Genomic DNA, 15,954 nt, shown 5'->3' with positions numbered 1-15,954 from the left:
TTGCTTCTACTTTCTCACAAAAATTCTCCTTATTTCCATATCAAGAGCAATATTTCTAACAAATCAATATTTGTATAATATTTATATTATCTTGAATTAATTAAGTAAAGACTTTTTAAACTAAAGAAACCTGTCAAGGCCTATTGGGCTCTAATTTTATTGACATTTTCCCCATCAAATAAATGGTGTCACAGTTCAATATTTGGTATAAAAGGCAACGAACTTCCATCTGTCATTAGGACCATAAAGAATGGTTGCCTTTTTCCCCATCCCTAAAACATCACTTTCCTTAGATTTGGTATTTCTGTTGGTAAAGTTCTGTTTGTGTTTATTGATTTTGATGGAAATAACAAATTCTTATGCTGGAACATCTAGTGTTCTACCCATTGAATAAAGTGAAGATCTTCTCTGTGGTTTGCTTTTTTTATTCCTTACATGCTTTGATAGAGAAAGAAGAAGTTAGTGGTTGATGTGTGAAATGGAATACTTCAATAAAATCAATCATCAGAGGCATAGAGCAGAATCGAGGTGGTAGGATTTCATTCGCCTTTATTATTTCAAGGCCTGAGCATTTCTCAGAATTTAACTTGGAGTTATGTACAAAGGTGTCTTGACTAGTGGGTATGTAATCCAAAGAATGTGTTCATATAACTTAGCATTCCCAATGATAACACAGATACGAATTTATGGGGAATTGAGGTTCCTTTTTTTTTTTTTTTTTTCTCATACCATTGCTTTTTTTATTTGCATACGTTTAAGGGATGTAGGTGCAGTTTTTTAAAATTATTATTTTACTTTAAGTTCTAGGGTACATGTGCACAACGTGCAAGTTTGTTACATATGTATACATCTGCCATGTTGGTGTGCTGCACCCGTTAACTTGTCATTTACATTAGGTATATCTCCTAATGCTATCGCTCCCCGCTCACCCTACCCCCTGGCAGACCCCGCTGTGTGATGTTCCCCACCCTGTGTCCATGTGTTCTCATTGTTCAGGAATTGAGGTTCTTTAGAGGACATACACTACTGGTTAAAAGTCCATGCCTTTACTACAATGACTACCTAGTTCAAATCTAGCTATGTCGTTTACTGACTGTGTGACTTCAGAACATCATGACCTCTCGGTGCTTCTGTTTCTTTATCGTAAAAATAAAGTCCGTTGGCCGGGCGCGGTGGCTCAAGCCTGTAATCCCAGCACTTTGGGAGGCCGAGACGGGTGGATCACGAGGTCAGGAGATCGAGACCATCCTGGCTAACACGGTGAAACCCCGTCTCTACTAAAAAAAATACAAAAAACTAGCCGGGCGAGGTGGCGGGCGCCTGGAGTCCCAGCTACTCGGGAGGCTGAGGCAGGAGAATGGCGTAAACCCGGGAGGCGGAGCTTGCAGTGAGCTGAGATCCGGCCACTGCACTCCAGCCTGGGCGGCAGAGCAAGACTCCGTCTCAAAAAAAAAAAAAATAAAAAAAAAAATAAAGTCCGTTATGAAGACTCAATCAATATTTTTAAAGCATTTAGAACGGTGCATGGCACATGTTTAGAACCCTGTGTTGTGAAATTAAAAAATAAATGGAAAATGTCATGTCTGCTGTAAAATGACACATGTTCCTTTGTTATTGGCAGGCGAGCATTGTGTAAGTGTCTCCCTGTAGTTGCATGTGGTCCACGAAAGATTCAGAAATACTTTCTTTTTATGACTTTGATGACAGAACATTTGAGATGTGGAAATAAACCCTTTAGCAAGATGATGATGTCACCTGTCATTGTGACACTATACATGTGACATGATACAGAGAAAACATGGAGTCTTTGAAATACACAAAATCTACTCAACTAAGTAGCCTTGAAGGAAGATAAACTGAGGCAGAAGATTATGATGAAAGCGTTGGCCAAACACAATCTAAGAAAGAAATAGAACAAAAATTTATAGAAGATGGTGCCAATAAGCAAGTAGTTTTCACAATATAGGTTTGGTATAAACATCTGAGGGTCTATTTCCTATCTTTAAAATTTATTATTATTATTAGTGATCAAGGAATTTTACTAGTGTTTCTTAATGTATCTCTGTCATTTTCCTCAGCTTAAAGGAGAGATAAGCTACATGAAAGCAGGGCAAACACCTGTGGAAAGTGGTTGGTAGATTAGCAAAATCAGCATAATTCCATGAGCAAAAGGATTGGCTTTAGTGTAGGGGACCTGGTTGCTATCCATTCAGCACCACCGCTCTACCAAAGAAAATGAAGCAAGGACCAGGGAATCTTATAGAATCCAAACTTATTAAAATGTCTACCATGAATGGATTCCTTTGTGTTTTGCTTTTAAAAAGAGAGGTAATCAAACATCAGATAGTCGACACGAGACTCTGAAAAATTATTAAAAGTTTAACACTTCCAAAACTCGTTTGTGTGTATTAATCTCATTTTATGTGTGTTAAAGAAGCAAGCCATTCTATCACAACACGCATCAGGTGGATTATGACTCTCTCCTACCACTTAGTGTACTCTTTGATGGCAGGGACTATGTCTCTATCACTTGTTTCATATTCTGAATGGACATGTCAGAGGTGGTATATTTGGATTGTACCAATTTAACTGAGACTACATGTCTCAGAATTCCATTCCCTTCATAGTTATAATATATGTCTCTTTATATATTTAATATATATAATATATATAATCCCAGCTACTCGAGAAGCTGAGGCAAGAGGATTGCTTGAACCTGGGAGGTGGAGGTTGCAGTGAGCTGAGATGATGCCACTGCACCCTACCCTGGACAATAGAGCAAGATTCCATCTCAATAATAGATATACATATTCTCCAAGCAGTTCTGCTTCTCTAATCAAACCTTGACTGTTCAAACTTATTAACTGTTTGTTGAGGGAATGTATAAATGAATGAGGGAAATATCTTTATTTTATAGATGAAGAAACTGGTGACGGAGAATTACTTACTTTCAGATAATAATAAATGTATAGTAATAGGAAGACAGCAACTCCTGACTTTGGGCCCAGTGTTCTTTCTACTGATCCACAAATGCCTCTTTTAGTCTATCTTACTTATCCCCCAGTATATAGAAGAACCGAGTCTTTGTAGGTGAATTTCTACTACCATCTTAGGCACTCCATCCAGGCGTGAAAAGATGTTCTGGCCACCGACTCCATAAAGACAGTGGCAGCAAGTTAATACCGAAGTATAAAGCACAGGGAATGGGCAACTTCAAAAGAGGGGAGAGCCTTGGCAAGCAATTACCATGTTTTTGGTGTTAGTTGTAGTTCCATTTCTTGGAAATACCCACCTTACCTCTGAACCAAGGGTCTTTGATAAGTAGGAAAACACTGATTAGCTTCTTTTATCTCTTCTGTGCTCTCCACATGTTCAATTAAATTCTCCTCTCTAGAATCAGTCCCAGGCAACTGGGAAAGAGTTCAGTATTAGAACTATAGTTTTAAGTGATTTGGGGGCCTAGAAATGGACACTAAAAACATTCTCCCATCTAAGTCACTCTCTAGGTCATACTCACTTTTGTATTCCATTTCGCCCCCTGCCACTCTGCTTTTATCTTCACACCAAAAACCCTACACTCTGAACACTGAACTTCTCACATTTCCCCAAGTCTGTTAGGCTCTTTATAATTAGGCAGACAACTTTTCTTCCTTCTAGCTAAAACCTAAGTACTGTATTACTTCCACAAGAAAACTTCCCTTGATTTCCCAGGCACAGTTATTTTTTCTGTCAGTGTCCTCCTTTGCTAGGCTTTGATTTTCCCAATGTCACGGAGCTGATGGACTAATCTTTACATGCCTAGTGGCCAATAGAACAAGTCATACTCCACCTCTACCTAGAAGAAAGGAAAGAACATTTGCTCAATTCATGAAGCCAAAGTGTAAAAGACAGCAACCTTCTGTTTACTGAGTGGCAGCATGGTCACTGAATGCTACTATTTTGATGTCTAAAATAACCAGGTCCACAATATTGTATTAATGGTGTAGCAATTATCATGGTATTACTTTGTGAATAATTCATACAGACACTTATTTTACAGAAACACACACACACATACAGAGCATAGTGACTCTGAACAACTAACGTCTCGAGGACACAATTTTGGACTTCTCCTTCTCACCTGTTAACTCTGCTAACTCTGTACCCCTGTGTTTCTGATGCACAAGCTGCCCCAACAGAGCACAACTAAATTCCATACACAACTCGAGAAACAGTACCCACTGCTTACCACAGCAAAAACAGGGATGAGCTAACTCAATAGTGCAGAAACACACAAACAATATTCTGCCTACAGCAATATAATGCATAAAAACATTATCCTGATTTCTATTGTACTTGATTCCTGTGTGTGGAAAGTGCATTTTGCTTCTGTTTGGTTTTGCTTGGGTCTGTGATTTGCTTTGTTTAGTTTTTTCTCTGTGAATGTTTCTTTAGCTTTTAACCTCCAAGTGCAAATGGCCTAATCTTATCTTCAGCTCAATATTGTTATCTAATACAGTTAAATAAAATTTTAGTCATGAGGAAATGAAACCACCTCCTATTCCCATAAAGCCTAAATTTAAATGTGTGTAAATCATAAGTCTTAGATAATTTGTTCAAATTAGCCACACCACATACTCCTTGGGCGTGAGGTTGAACCACCCACAAATTGGCTCAATTCTGATCCAAATGAAAGGCAAGTTGAAAAATAAAGAGGGTTCTTGATATGACAGTCCTGGTGCATAATTCATCATCTGTAATACTCTGGCACTTTCCCAAATTTTGGTTGCAAGTCTGGGAAGGATTTTGCTTTCTCAATAAAATAAATAAATAGAACTCAATAACAGATGGCAAGAACACTAACAGGTCAGCTAAGAACCGAATTCATTCATCAGATATGGCTAAGTGTGTCTTGTGCTTGCCTACTGGTGAGAGCTATTAAGTCCTAGTTTAGCAGACCCCATGTGCTGTCTTCAGTATAGGAAAACCTTGAATCCGAGATCTAGCGAACAATTTTGTGGTCCAGCCATTAGGCCAGGTACCTTGTTTTGTGAGCGTACTTTAGATTATTTTCCCAAAGTAGAGACAGAATGTCCTGAATTACCCATTGTTCGGCTCAGCCTCACATGAGATGAGGAGAACGCATAGTTGTGAAAAGACTGGCCAAGTTTGTGGGTGAGTAGATATTTTTCTGGGGCAGAGCCAACTAACTAATCAAGTAGTAACCAAACCCAGGAATTTTCCCTCACAAAATTCATCCTTTAATAGGACTTCTCAAAATTTTCCATTAGAAAAAATAAACCTTTCAAAGCAGAAGAGAAATGAGTACATTACCCCTATTACTACCGCAAATCCGGGGGTATTTGAGGATATAAGACAAATGACTGTGCCTGAGCTCAAAATATTCCACAGTCTTATGATATTTTTTATTTTAGTCTTAAATATAAATATATATTTATTGTTGGATGTATATTCATACCTGCATTATGAAAATAATTTTTAAAGTGTTTATCAGTAAAATTACTTAGTTCTTTTACTCCCCATCCAAATTATTGAGTGAAATTAATGCTTCTAAAAGGTATACAATGTTATTCTCATGGTTTCTCAGAGATCTTCGTATGTTGCTACTACTGTAAACATAGTTATTCAGAGGCAGGACTCATACATATGAACTACATGGAAACATGGAGGAAATTATGTAACAGCCAAACTATATGATATGGATAGTGATTTTAATGGAAGAGGAAGCAATGTCACAGTGTCTCAAAAATAACTTACTCTTTACCTCAATTAAAAAAATCATTTTCTTTTTAACCAAGTTGTATTACAAAAAAGCCATAGCATTAAAAATACTGTATTGCCAGATGTGGTAGCTCACACCTGGAAGCCGAAGTGGGTGGGTTACTTGAGGCTAGGAGTTTAAGACCAGCCTGGCCAACATGGTGAAACCGCATTTCTACTAAAAATACAAAAATTAGCCGGGCATGGTGGTGGGTGCCTGTAATCCCAGCTACCTAGGAAGCTGAGGCAAAAGAATTGCTTGAACCTGGGAGACGGAGGTTGCAGTGAGCAGAGATCATGCCACTGCACTCTAGCCTGGGCAATAGAGTGAGACTCCATCTAAAAAAATATAAATAAATAATAAAACAAAAATGCTGTACTAAATTAATGGATGCTTCTATATGCAAATGATGGTATTTTTAGGCAACTCCATTTTATGAAATTTAATATTATATGATTACTAAAGTATGATTCTTAATTTCTTTTACAGAAATGGAAGCTTGAAACATATAATGTCTAATAACTGGATGGCAAAAGACAATCAGGATGAAGTTGGATTCTGTTATCATGATGTTTAATTTTATGTGTCAACTTAGCTAGGCAATGGTACCCAGTTGTTTGATCAAACATCCGTCTGGATATTGCTAGGAAGATACATATTAGATGTGAGGAAGATTTCTCATCTGTAGACTTTCAGAAAAGCAGATTATTATCCTCCATCACGTAGATGGGTGTTAGCTAATCGGTTGCAACCCTTAAGAGCAAAAACCAAGGTTTCCTGGGAAAGGAGTTCTGCTTCAAAAGTGTAACATACCAATTCCGTCCAAGTTTCCTATTCTGGCATACTCTGCAGATTTGAACTCAGTACTGCAATGTCAACTCATACTGGAATTTCTACCAGCCCGCCCTACAGATTTCTTACTTCCCAGCCATCATAATTGCTTTAGCCAATTCCTTAAGATCTCTCTGTGTTTTTCTCCCTCTCGCTCTCCTGTATCCTGTTTCTTCTGTTTCTCTAGAGATCCTTGACTAATAACCAAACGTTAGGAGAAGAAAAAGACCATTTTAAGAGAACTGTCAGAGTGAGTTTCTGACAGTGGAAAATCTTGTAATAGAGTTCATAGTGAAAATAGTATCTCAGTGTCTAAAAGTTCTTAATTCCACAAGCACACCCAGGACAATATTAACCTGCCTCAAACCTGGCTATCACCCTCTTGCCTTCCTGGAAAAAAGTTCAATTGGTTGGTGTGCTAATTGTACCTTAGGTTATGATGGTGCTGGACCATTGCATGGCTCTTAATTATTTACAGACATGCCTTTTTCTGCCAGGCTGGGGGCAGGGACCAGGTCTTTGTTATCTTTGTCCCCAGACTGCCCAGTACAGTGGCACTTAATAAATGTTTATTGATTGCATGAGAACATGGCTCTGATTTAAAATGGGATATAATAAAAAATTAAAATTTACCAAAATAAGAAGTGTTTTTGGTCATGTTTGCTAGAACACACATTTTTCTTTAAAAAAAAAAAAAGATAACTGAATATTTGTTTCTCACTTAAAAGGAGAACAAATCTTATAAAATACAATCTGAAGCCATGTAACCATTTGGAGTCTTTAAAGCTATTTTTGTATAAGGAAAATAAAATTAGGAATGGAGGTGATCTTTCTGGAACATGATAAGGTAAAAATCACCTTTTTTATGCGGAGTTGTTGGATAGATCTAATTTGGGACTGTTTCTTCCCCAGATGATTGACTTTTTAAAATTTTCTTATACACCTGTCAGCAGTTTCAGATCTAGTTTTAGGAGGGGGAGAATGCGGAGCCACGGTAGTTGGTAAAAGTTGCATTTAATAGTGAGAAGCCTCTATTAGAATGTTATGTTTTGCATCCAAATCCTTGATTTCAGAGTAGAACTTTCTGGAGCAAGGTGAGGGAAAAAATCTGATCCTATCTTTTTCATTTAAAAGCAGCTGTACAAAAAATAAAGTCATCCACCCCTGTGTTTAACAGAGTGAAAGAACTGCAAAGCCTAGAGTCCATAGGGCCTAAAGCATGACAAATAAAAAGAATTCTCCTCCTGGTCTGCAGAGGCTAACCAGCTAAGAAAGCAAAATATAACTATCTTTGTACAGGAAAGCATTCTTCATGCAGTGCATTTCAGAGTACCTCATGTAATGCATTTCAGATAAACCATCATTTTGTTTTTCTGAAGCTGGGCCCTTTGGGCCTAAAAAATTTAACCAAGAATCAGCTATTTGAGTTTACTTTCACTTCCCATAGACATCTCAGAAGATGAGTCCTTATTACCATGGTTTCCAGCAAAGGGACCATTTGACGATGCCAAAGCTGATGGATGGACTCACTAAAATTCAAGGAAAACAAAACAAAACAAAATACACCTAATAAGGAAAGAGGCATATGGAGAAAGACTTTTAATTCTGTTTACTGTCCATGAAATCTACTTTTACTTAGATTTCTTAGTTGCCTGTCTCTTGACAACATCTGGTTTGAGCTACAGAGGGCCTGGCTTCTGTGTTGAGATTTGTGTTTCCCTTACAAGTTTCATGTTGGTGAGCATGTTCTTAGCCTCAGCACAGCCTTGATGTTCAGAAACCTTTCTCTTTACTCCATTGGGTACGCTGGAGGAGCTTGTCTTCATTTGCTCTCATGCTTATGCTAATTGTGTTCATTCTCACATCTATATTTTGTTCACTTCTATCATCAGCCTGTCATCCACAATACTCCTAACTGTCTCTCCACCTGTCTAAATCTACACTTCCCATGGTCTTTTCTAACCTCCAAAACCTTCCCTGACACTTGTAGCTTGCAGAATCGTATCTGTCTTGGTAAAAATTATGGCACATCTAAATGACCTCACGGATTCCTTGCTACTCTCACTCCTGCAATTTTGCTTCAGCCACACTGGCCTCTGCTGTTTTGGTAACTTGCCAGGCACACCTCAGCTTTAGGGCTGTTCCATCTGCCTGAACTGCTCTTCTCCAGGGATTCTACATGGCTCACTTCCTTGCCACCTCCAGGTCTTTGGCTAAATATCACCCCCTTACTGAAGACTTCTTTGACAGTTCCATTTATAAATGGAAAATGGTGGGAGGTAGCTTTGAAAATGGCTCCCAGTGATCTTCTTCTGCTGGAACTCAAATTCTTGTACAAGGACAAGTGGTGGGTTTTACTAATTTAACAAAGAGAATACCTGGATTGTTTTGGTGCCAAATATTGACTTTCAATGTCCTTTACATATTTTGCCTCAAATTATACATTTTTTTCATTTCTAATTTTCAATTAATTTATATCCAAGTCTTAACTTGTACTCACCACTAAGCTATATAATAGAAGAAACATGTATTTTTCAATATCCTCGAAGACTCTTGTTCTCTCCCAAGTTGAAATTCTTGTTGAGAAAAACATATCAAAATCGAATATTGAATTCCCCTCCCGATGCAGTCTTTTCTTCCAGTTTCAAATGTTATCAGGGTCTTGTTGTGTATGAGACTAATAATCTTAGATTTATCACAATTATCATGTTCTAAAAATAAACTTAAGCAGGATTACATCTCTTAGTTACTCAAGCGCTCGCGCGCTCTCTCTCTCTCTTTCTCTCTCGCTTTTGACTTGAATTGAACTCTGGACCTCGTTCACTTTTAAATTCTTTTTGGCTGAATTTCAGGAATTCCTTGAATGTATTCTGCAAAACAGCTGTGGTTTGAGTACTTCATGTTCCTTTATTGGTTAAAATCTGACATAAAGAGTGGCTGGTCTACATTGCCCATACTAAAGTAACAAAGGTGCATTCATGTATTTTTTTTTTTTTCTTAAGAATCTGGCTCTCACTAGCCATCGGAGTAATATTTAGCAGAAATACTCCAGTACTCTTTTTTCTAAAGACCTTTCAGTCCATATAATATGCATGATCACAATTCATCTGGCTTATAGAAAAGTTATTATTTACTACTTAAATATACCAATAAGGGAAACTGTTCAATTATATATGTTAGAGAATCCAGAGAGCAAAGTTTTACAAGCTCACACTTTTCTGAATAAATACTCAAAATAAAATTTTAAGATTTTAATTGATAAGAGGAAAAAAAGCTTTAGAGGGATTAAGGTGAAAACAAAAGGAGAAAATTTTTCACTTTCAATTTATGTTAAAATAAATCCAGAAAAAATTGATCTTTTATTTCCTTTCAATGATTATACACAACTCTAAAAACAAGTCAATGTATATTTTCTCTGAGCGTTTTAAGGGAGGGGGCATAAAATACATATTTTTCAATATTTGCAGTTTATGTTCATAAGTGCATAAAGATGCAATAATCTGGTTCTGAAGGACATTACAGAATACTCCATATGGTATGAATATAATAAAGCCACTTTTAGACATTTACAAATAGCAGGCAAGGGCTGTTTAACAGACTCCGTAAACACCAATGTGAGACTACTTTTGACCAAAGCTTCAAAATAATTTAAGGACACACTGTTCGATTCCTACTTAAAGCACTTGGATAAAAAGTTAAATTATCTTCATTGCATTTAATTGATCACTAATAGTTACATTTGCTGGAAACAGAGCGTTGCTGCTCTCCAAACACAGATGCCAGCAAGAGCAAAACATAGACTGAATGACGCTGTATCCATAGCAATAATAGCACTTACCTTTATTCACTGTCCCCACAGAGAATCTATGAGCTAGGTGCTCTCAGCTGGGCAATGGTAAGAATGCTCTTTAGTTAATAACAAAGGAAAGAAAAGCTCCAGACACCAAGAACCTGGGTTAACCATTGACACTGGTTTGTTCCTACAGTTCCTCCCTGGGATCTACATAGGTAGCCCCTGGCATCTTATCAAGCAAGCCATAGCCAGTCAGCTGTGGCAGCGATTACCTCACCACCTCTGTACCGCTGGAGGAGGTACAGTGTGAAGGTCACCCAAGTATATCCTGACCAAGTTTTTACTTGATCAGGGATACAAAGGAAGATTTGCTGGGCCAGAAATATGCTCAACAATGCCAGTAAGTGACTCAGATATTTACAAACAGGATTGTTAAGAGATGACCTATGGAAATGCCCATGCTAGTTTTCAGACTCTGTTGGAACAGTACAAATAAATCCTTTTCATCAGAACTGTTTGTCTACATCTTAGCAGCTGAGGATTGGGATTGCATGCTGATGAAAAGTGAGACAGAATAATGACAGGTAGTTAAGCATCCATTCATTCTTTTATTTACCAAACCTTTAATGGTTATTTAGCCTGTGCTGCACAGTTCCAAAGAACTGAAGTTCACAGCTGATTAGCCCTCTGACTAATCAACATGGATGGCAGAAAATGGGGTTGGAAAGTCTTCCTTTCCTCAATGCCAGGAATCAGAGACTGAGATGGTGAATGTAATGCACGCTGTGGTGTAGGTTTTGCCTGGCAGTAAGTCCTAATGGGTTAAATAAAATGGTGAGGTGGTCATGTGGTCAGTGCTCTCCAGGAGGTAGAAAAGTGAGTGATCAAGGAAGAGGTAGGTTTATAATGCTACAATCAAGAGAAAGAGCCAGAAAATGTGAAAAGCAGCCACCGGGAACTAAAGAAATAACAACCCGAAGCTCTTCAGAACCTGGGGAAGTTGTGTCCAGGAATGCTCAATAGAAGTGTTATGCTAACAAGGAATTAGTTTTTCCCTTACTCCACAGAGCAGTGGCAGCCAGGGGATCTAGGGAACCACGTCAGGCTTGGTTAACTGCAAATTTAAGAGGACTTTTCTAGGTTCTTGCTGTTTGAGGGCTGTTCGAGTTTTGTTTCCATTTTTAAAAGCATAAACACTTGAGGAAGTGGACTTCTATGTTGGCACCACTGCTTACTAGCTGTGTGACACTGAGAAACTGCTTAACCTTTCTGCTAGTCCATTTTCTCATCTGTCAAATGGGGATGATAATAGCAACAACGACAACACCTATCACAGATAGATAATTCGTGTTCCAAACTCTTAGCTGTCACTAAAGTATTCACATTCTGATAGGAAGACCTGTTTTGCAACTTGTTACACAATATCTGCAGAAGAGTTTGAACACCCCAAGGGACCTATCTTTTCATTCATCAATAAATGTCAGGTAAGCATTGAATACAGAGGTTGCCTTTTCTGTTAAAAAAAAAAAAAAAATTGAAGACTAAACAAATGCCTACATTTCCATGACAATTGCAGCAACTCTCATTGTGGTGTATCCATGATGTTATTCAATATTATCACTTAACACTGCTCGATTACTGCCTTGTTTGAAAGCACAGCACACTTTGTTAGAGTTCTATCCCAAAAGACTTTTTTAAAAAACCACAAACATTGACACGACTCCCTCTGCTCTGCAAAGACAATTTCAGGAAAGGTGATTTTGTGTGGGTGAGCGTTTGGATTGATCTGAGAAGATGAGGCATCTAAACGCAGCGTAAAAACAGACCATGGAGAAGAGCAAGATAGGAGGCAAGATGGGGAAACTGGATGGATTCCCAACTCCAACTGAGTCAGATCGTCATTACATGGCTTCATTCCTTTGTTTGAAGTAAATTCCCAGACTATCGGACACGCCCATACTCACATGTAAGTAGAAAAACATGTTCTAAAGCCAGATAAATAAAAATGATATGTGGCTTGGCTTTTCTGTTATATGTCTATGCCTCCTCAGTCTACCTTAACTGAAAATTAACTTCATTGAAGTTCAGCTTTTGTGAACTTTAATCCTCCTCCAAACAGAAAGAGAAACTGAGGTAAAGTGAAGTTGCATGTTCAAGATTTGTCAAATTACAAGAATTTGTTACTTGAATGTAGAAGTCTAAGTGATAAATAATTGTCTTTTTCAATAATCTGTAATATATTGCTGTTCTGAGATTTCAGTATTGGCCTAAGAGGAAGTTAATTGTACAAAGGGGTTACTTATTAGAGAGAACACTCTAGCTCCAGCATTGGAAGACTGTGGCTTGCTTCCAGTTTTTGTAAGGACTCCAAGGTAAGAATGGTTTTCACAATTATAAATAGTGGGGGGAAAATTAAAAGAAGAATGATATTTGTGACATGAAAATGATATGAAATTCACATTTCTGTGTCTATAAATCATGTTTATTGGTACATAGGCCTATCCATTTTTTTTTTTTTTTTTTTTTTTTACTTACTGTCAATGAAGGCTTCATATTACACAACAGAATTCAGTGACCTTCAAGATCTCAACAGAGACTGTGGTCCTTAAAGCCTAAAATATTTTATGTCTGGCCCTTTACAGAAAAAAAAAAAAAAAAGAAAAAAAATCTAGCTAAGCCATAAAATCCACTCTTCTCCAAAGAAAGGTTCCTCTTTTCTGATTAATGATTTTCCTCTCACCGTTAAGTCCAAGTCAACTGCATTTCTATGACTTAAAATCCTATCTTTCCTTCAATATTCCTTTTACTAACTCTTTCCTTGCCTACTATAAATATCAATAAATAATTTCAAAAATAATAATAAAGAATAATTCTCTTTAAAGGCACTATGTTTTTCATTCTATATATTTTAGCTTTTAGTTGCCCGTCTTATTTCCTTTACTAAATTCTAAATATTAATGGGTAGGAACTTACTAAATCTCATTCATCTTTTTTTTTTTTTAATTTTTAATTTTTGTGTGTTTTCAGTTGAGGTTTTCCTATGTTGTCCAGGCTAGTCTTGAACTCCTGGACTCAGGCAATCCTCCCGCTTCAGCCTCCGGAGTAGCTGGGACTATAGGCATGCGTCATCGTGCTTGACTCCCGCATTCATCTTTGAGTCCAACCAAGAGACTAACAGAAAGCTAGAATTCAGTACTAATACTAATACTAAGCGACGAATGCTTTTCTGAATTAAGCAAACAAGCATATTAGGAAAATAAACCTGTTTGTCTTTTAGAGGTTTCTTCACCTTTTTCTTCAGTTTACTGTCTTAATGAGCTTCCCTGTCACTGTCCATCGTCCATCTCTCCTGAGTCCCAAGACCCTCTTGCTGCCCAGATACCACAGCCTTACTAGGTTGTGCCCGAGTTGTCCTCTTGCTTCATAATCCCAGTTCTCAAAATGTTCCTCTGAAGTGTCTCGATCACTTGAAGAGCTCTGTGTGTTTTATTGTTTCAAACTCTCCAGACCATATGGAATCAGAGGCAGAAGGAAAAGGGGGAAAAGAGCCAACCTGAATTTTCTTCCTCAAGGAGCAATTCTCCTAAGATTGAAATGAAAATTCCCATTCAGCATTTTCCTAAGATGATGTACTGTACTTCAACAATTATTTAAATAAAATGGATGAAATTGGCTGTATCATTTGAAATAATCTGATACATTGAATCATGCTACATTATCTCTCCCAGAGTGGGGAAAATGGAAAGAATACCTTAAAAAATCTTTCCTGGATGTTTAAGTTATATAGGTTTATTGTAGATACTATGAATAAGAGTGCAAAGAGGGCAGTAAAAAACAATCACAAGTCTCGATTTTCTTTCATCAAATTATTTCCAGTCATTGTCTCTACTGTCTTAAGATAAAGTTGAGATTCAGTCAGATTTACAATTTTGAATCTTGCTTTTTAACCTTAGTCAAGGAGCTCTTGTCTGAATGCAAAGGAATGCATTTCCAACCATGGAATTCCCAACATGCAGGAGCTTTGAGTGAAGCAGATTTTTAGAGCATGTGTACTGGCTTTTTAGTACTCTCCAATCACAGCCACATTGACTGATACGATCTACGCTATGTTATGGGGATTACTTGAAACCATACCTTGAGAGAGCTTTATAAACTATCATGTATCCACCAGATGTGACCCAGCATTTGAAGGGCATCCCCAAGCATTATGTAAGTTCTATTCTTCTGCAAGAAGTGCTTATAAATTGAAAAGTTATCCTTCTCGAAAAAAGAAAAAAAAAAATGCTTTCCATGGGAATAGGAATTGTGTCGAAGGTAACTGATTTCATTTCAAAACATGCCCTCATTTTAAAGACTAGTTTGCTCTTAATAATTCTTTTGCGTTCCAAGGAGAGATTTCAGATAATTACTTGGATACTTCAAGCCCCAAACTCATAACTAGTTTCATTACCACATTGACTATTTTATTAGGAGATATTTAAAGGAGATTAATCTGCCTTTATCACGTCCTCAGTTCTTCATTTTTCATAGAAGGCATAATCCTTTTCTTCCCAACTTGTGCTCTTTCAAACCTCAGGAATGAATTGCAAAAATGAATATTCTTATTGCCTCACTCCCTTCCAAGATAGCTTTTTCTAATGCTTTTCTTCCCCCTAAAATAAGAATTAAAAGTGATATTTCTTTTGACAGCTGGTAACTAATCCCACCTTAGCAGGAAGGAGAACAGGAAGCCAGCAAAGGAATTTTCCATTCCCGTCTCTTTTAATTTTCCCCCACATCAGGTATTTTTCAAAATCTAGACATTTCCAATGAGTCTGTATATCTTCTTGTTTTGTCTACCAGAGTCACGTGTTCTTCAACTTCTCCACTGATGAGAAACCTGACTGAGTTTATGTTTGTATTTGGAGGAGGGAGAAATTGAGAACTTTTGAATCTCCAAAGGGAATATAATTGAAATGTGATGCCTTTGCTTATACAAACAGACTTTTTTCCTTTTGTAAAGATAAAGTTCACACAGCTAGTCCATCAAACCACAAATCAGAATGTCTCATGTTGTAACAAGAGCTACAGCTTTGATTCCTACAATAAGTCTCTTTTGGTCTGCCTGGCTGCCTTTCTCTATTCCTTTCCCATCTCTCTCCCTCCTTTTTTTCCTCCCTCCCATCCTTCCCTCATTCCTTCCTTTTTTTCTTCTGTTTAATTTAAGGACTCTGTATTTTACTATGCTCCAAGCCCTCCAAAATGCATATAAGGTGCAGAAGATAAAGGAAAAATAATTAACTCAAATTTGTTTTTCCAAGGAGCAATTCAGTTCAGCATTTTCAAAAAGAAAACAATCTATTCAATGTTTTAATGAGGATTTTTTAAATGATGAGATTAGTTTTCTAAAGCTAATGGCTTACACAAAATGTGACGGAAAGGTATTTATGTAACTTGATGTCATTTCCAATGAAACAATGTATCTAAGATGATGTCTACTGTAACATGTTCAGTTACATATACTAATAACATCTCTCTAAAACTGAAGCAGACTTTTTCTGAAATGTGTATCTGACCCATATATGGCATA

At 37.3% G+C, this 15,954-nt stretch overlaps 1 protein-coding gene across 3 annotated transcripts in view; it reads right to left on the bottom strand.

Annotated features, from left to right (window-relative positions):
• KCNJ16 (potassium inwardly rectifying channel subfamily J member 16) overlaps window positions 1-10,581 on the bottom strand; it is a 58,678-nt gene extending 48,097 nt beyond the window's left edge. The window contains exons 1-2 of one of the 3 annotated variants that reach the window (XM_033181982.1): window positions 10,431-10,581; window positions 8,067-8,121 (exon numbers count right to left, since the gene is read on the bottom strand). In XM_033181982.1, the coding sequence (XP_033037873.1) occupies window positions 8,067-8,090 (24 nt within the window). In that variant the 5' untranslated portion in view covers window positions 8,091-8,121; window positions 10,431-10,581. Of the gene's footprint in view, window positions 1-8,066; window positions 8,122-9,092; window positions 9,322-10,430 lie in introns of those variants that run through there. The other 2 variants (XM_033181983.1, XM_033181981.1) reach the window with 2 other exon arrangements.
• Between the last annotated feature and the right edge of the window lie 5,373 nt (window positions 10,582-15,954).

Source organism: Trachypithecus francoisi, unplaced genomic scaffold (genome assembly GCF_009764315.1).
Source record: "Trachypithecus francoisi isolate TF-2019V2 unplaced genomic scaffold, Tfra_2.0 Lachesis_group20, whole genome shotgun sequence".
In the NCBI taxonomy this organism is placed as follows: domain Eukaryota; kingdom Metazoa; phylum Chordata; class Mammalia; order Primates; family Cercopithecidae; genus Trachypithecus; species Trachypithecus francoisi.
This window is presented reverse-complemented; position numbering and strand designations above follow the sequence as displayed.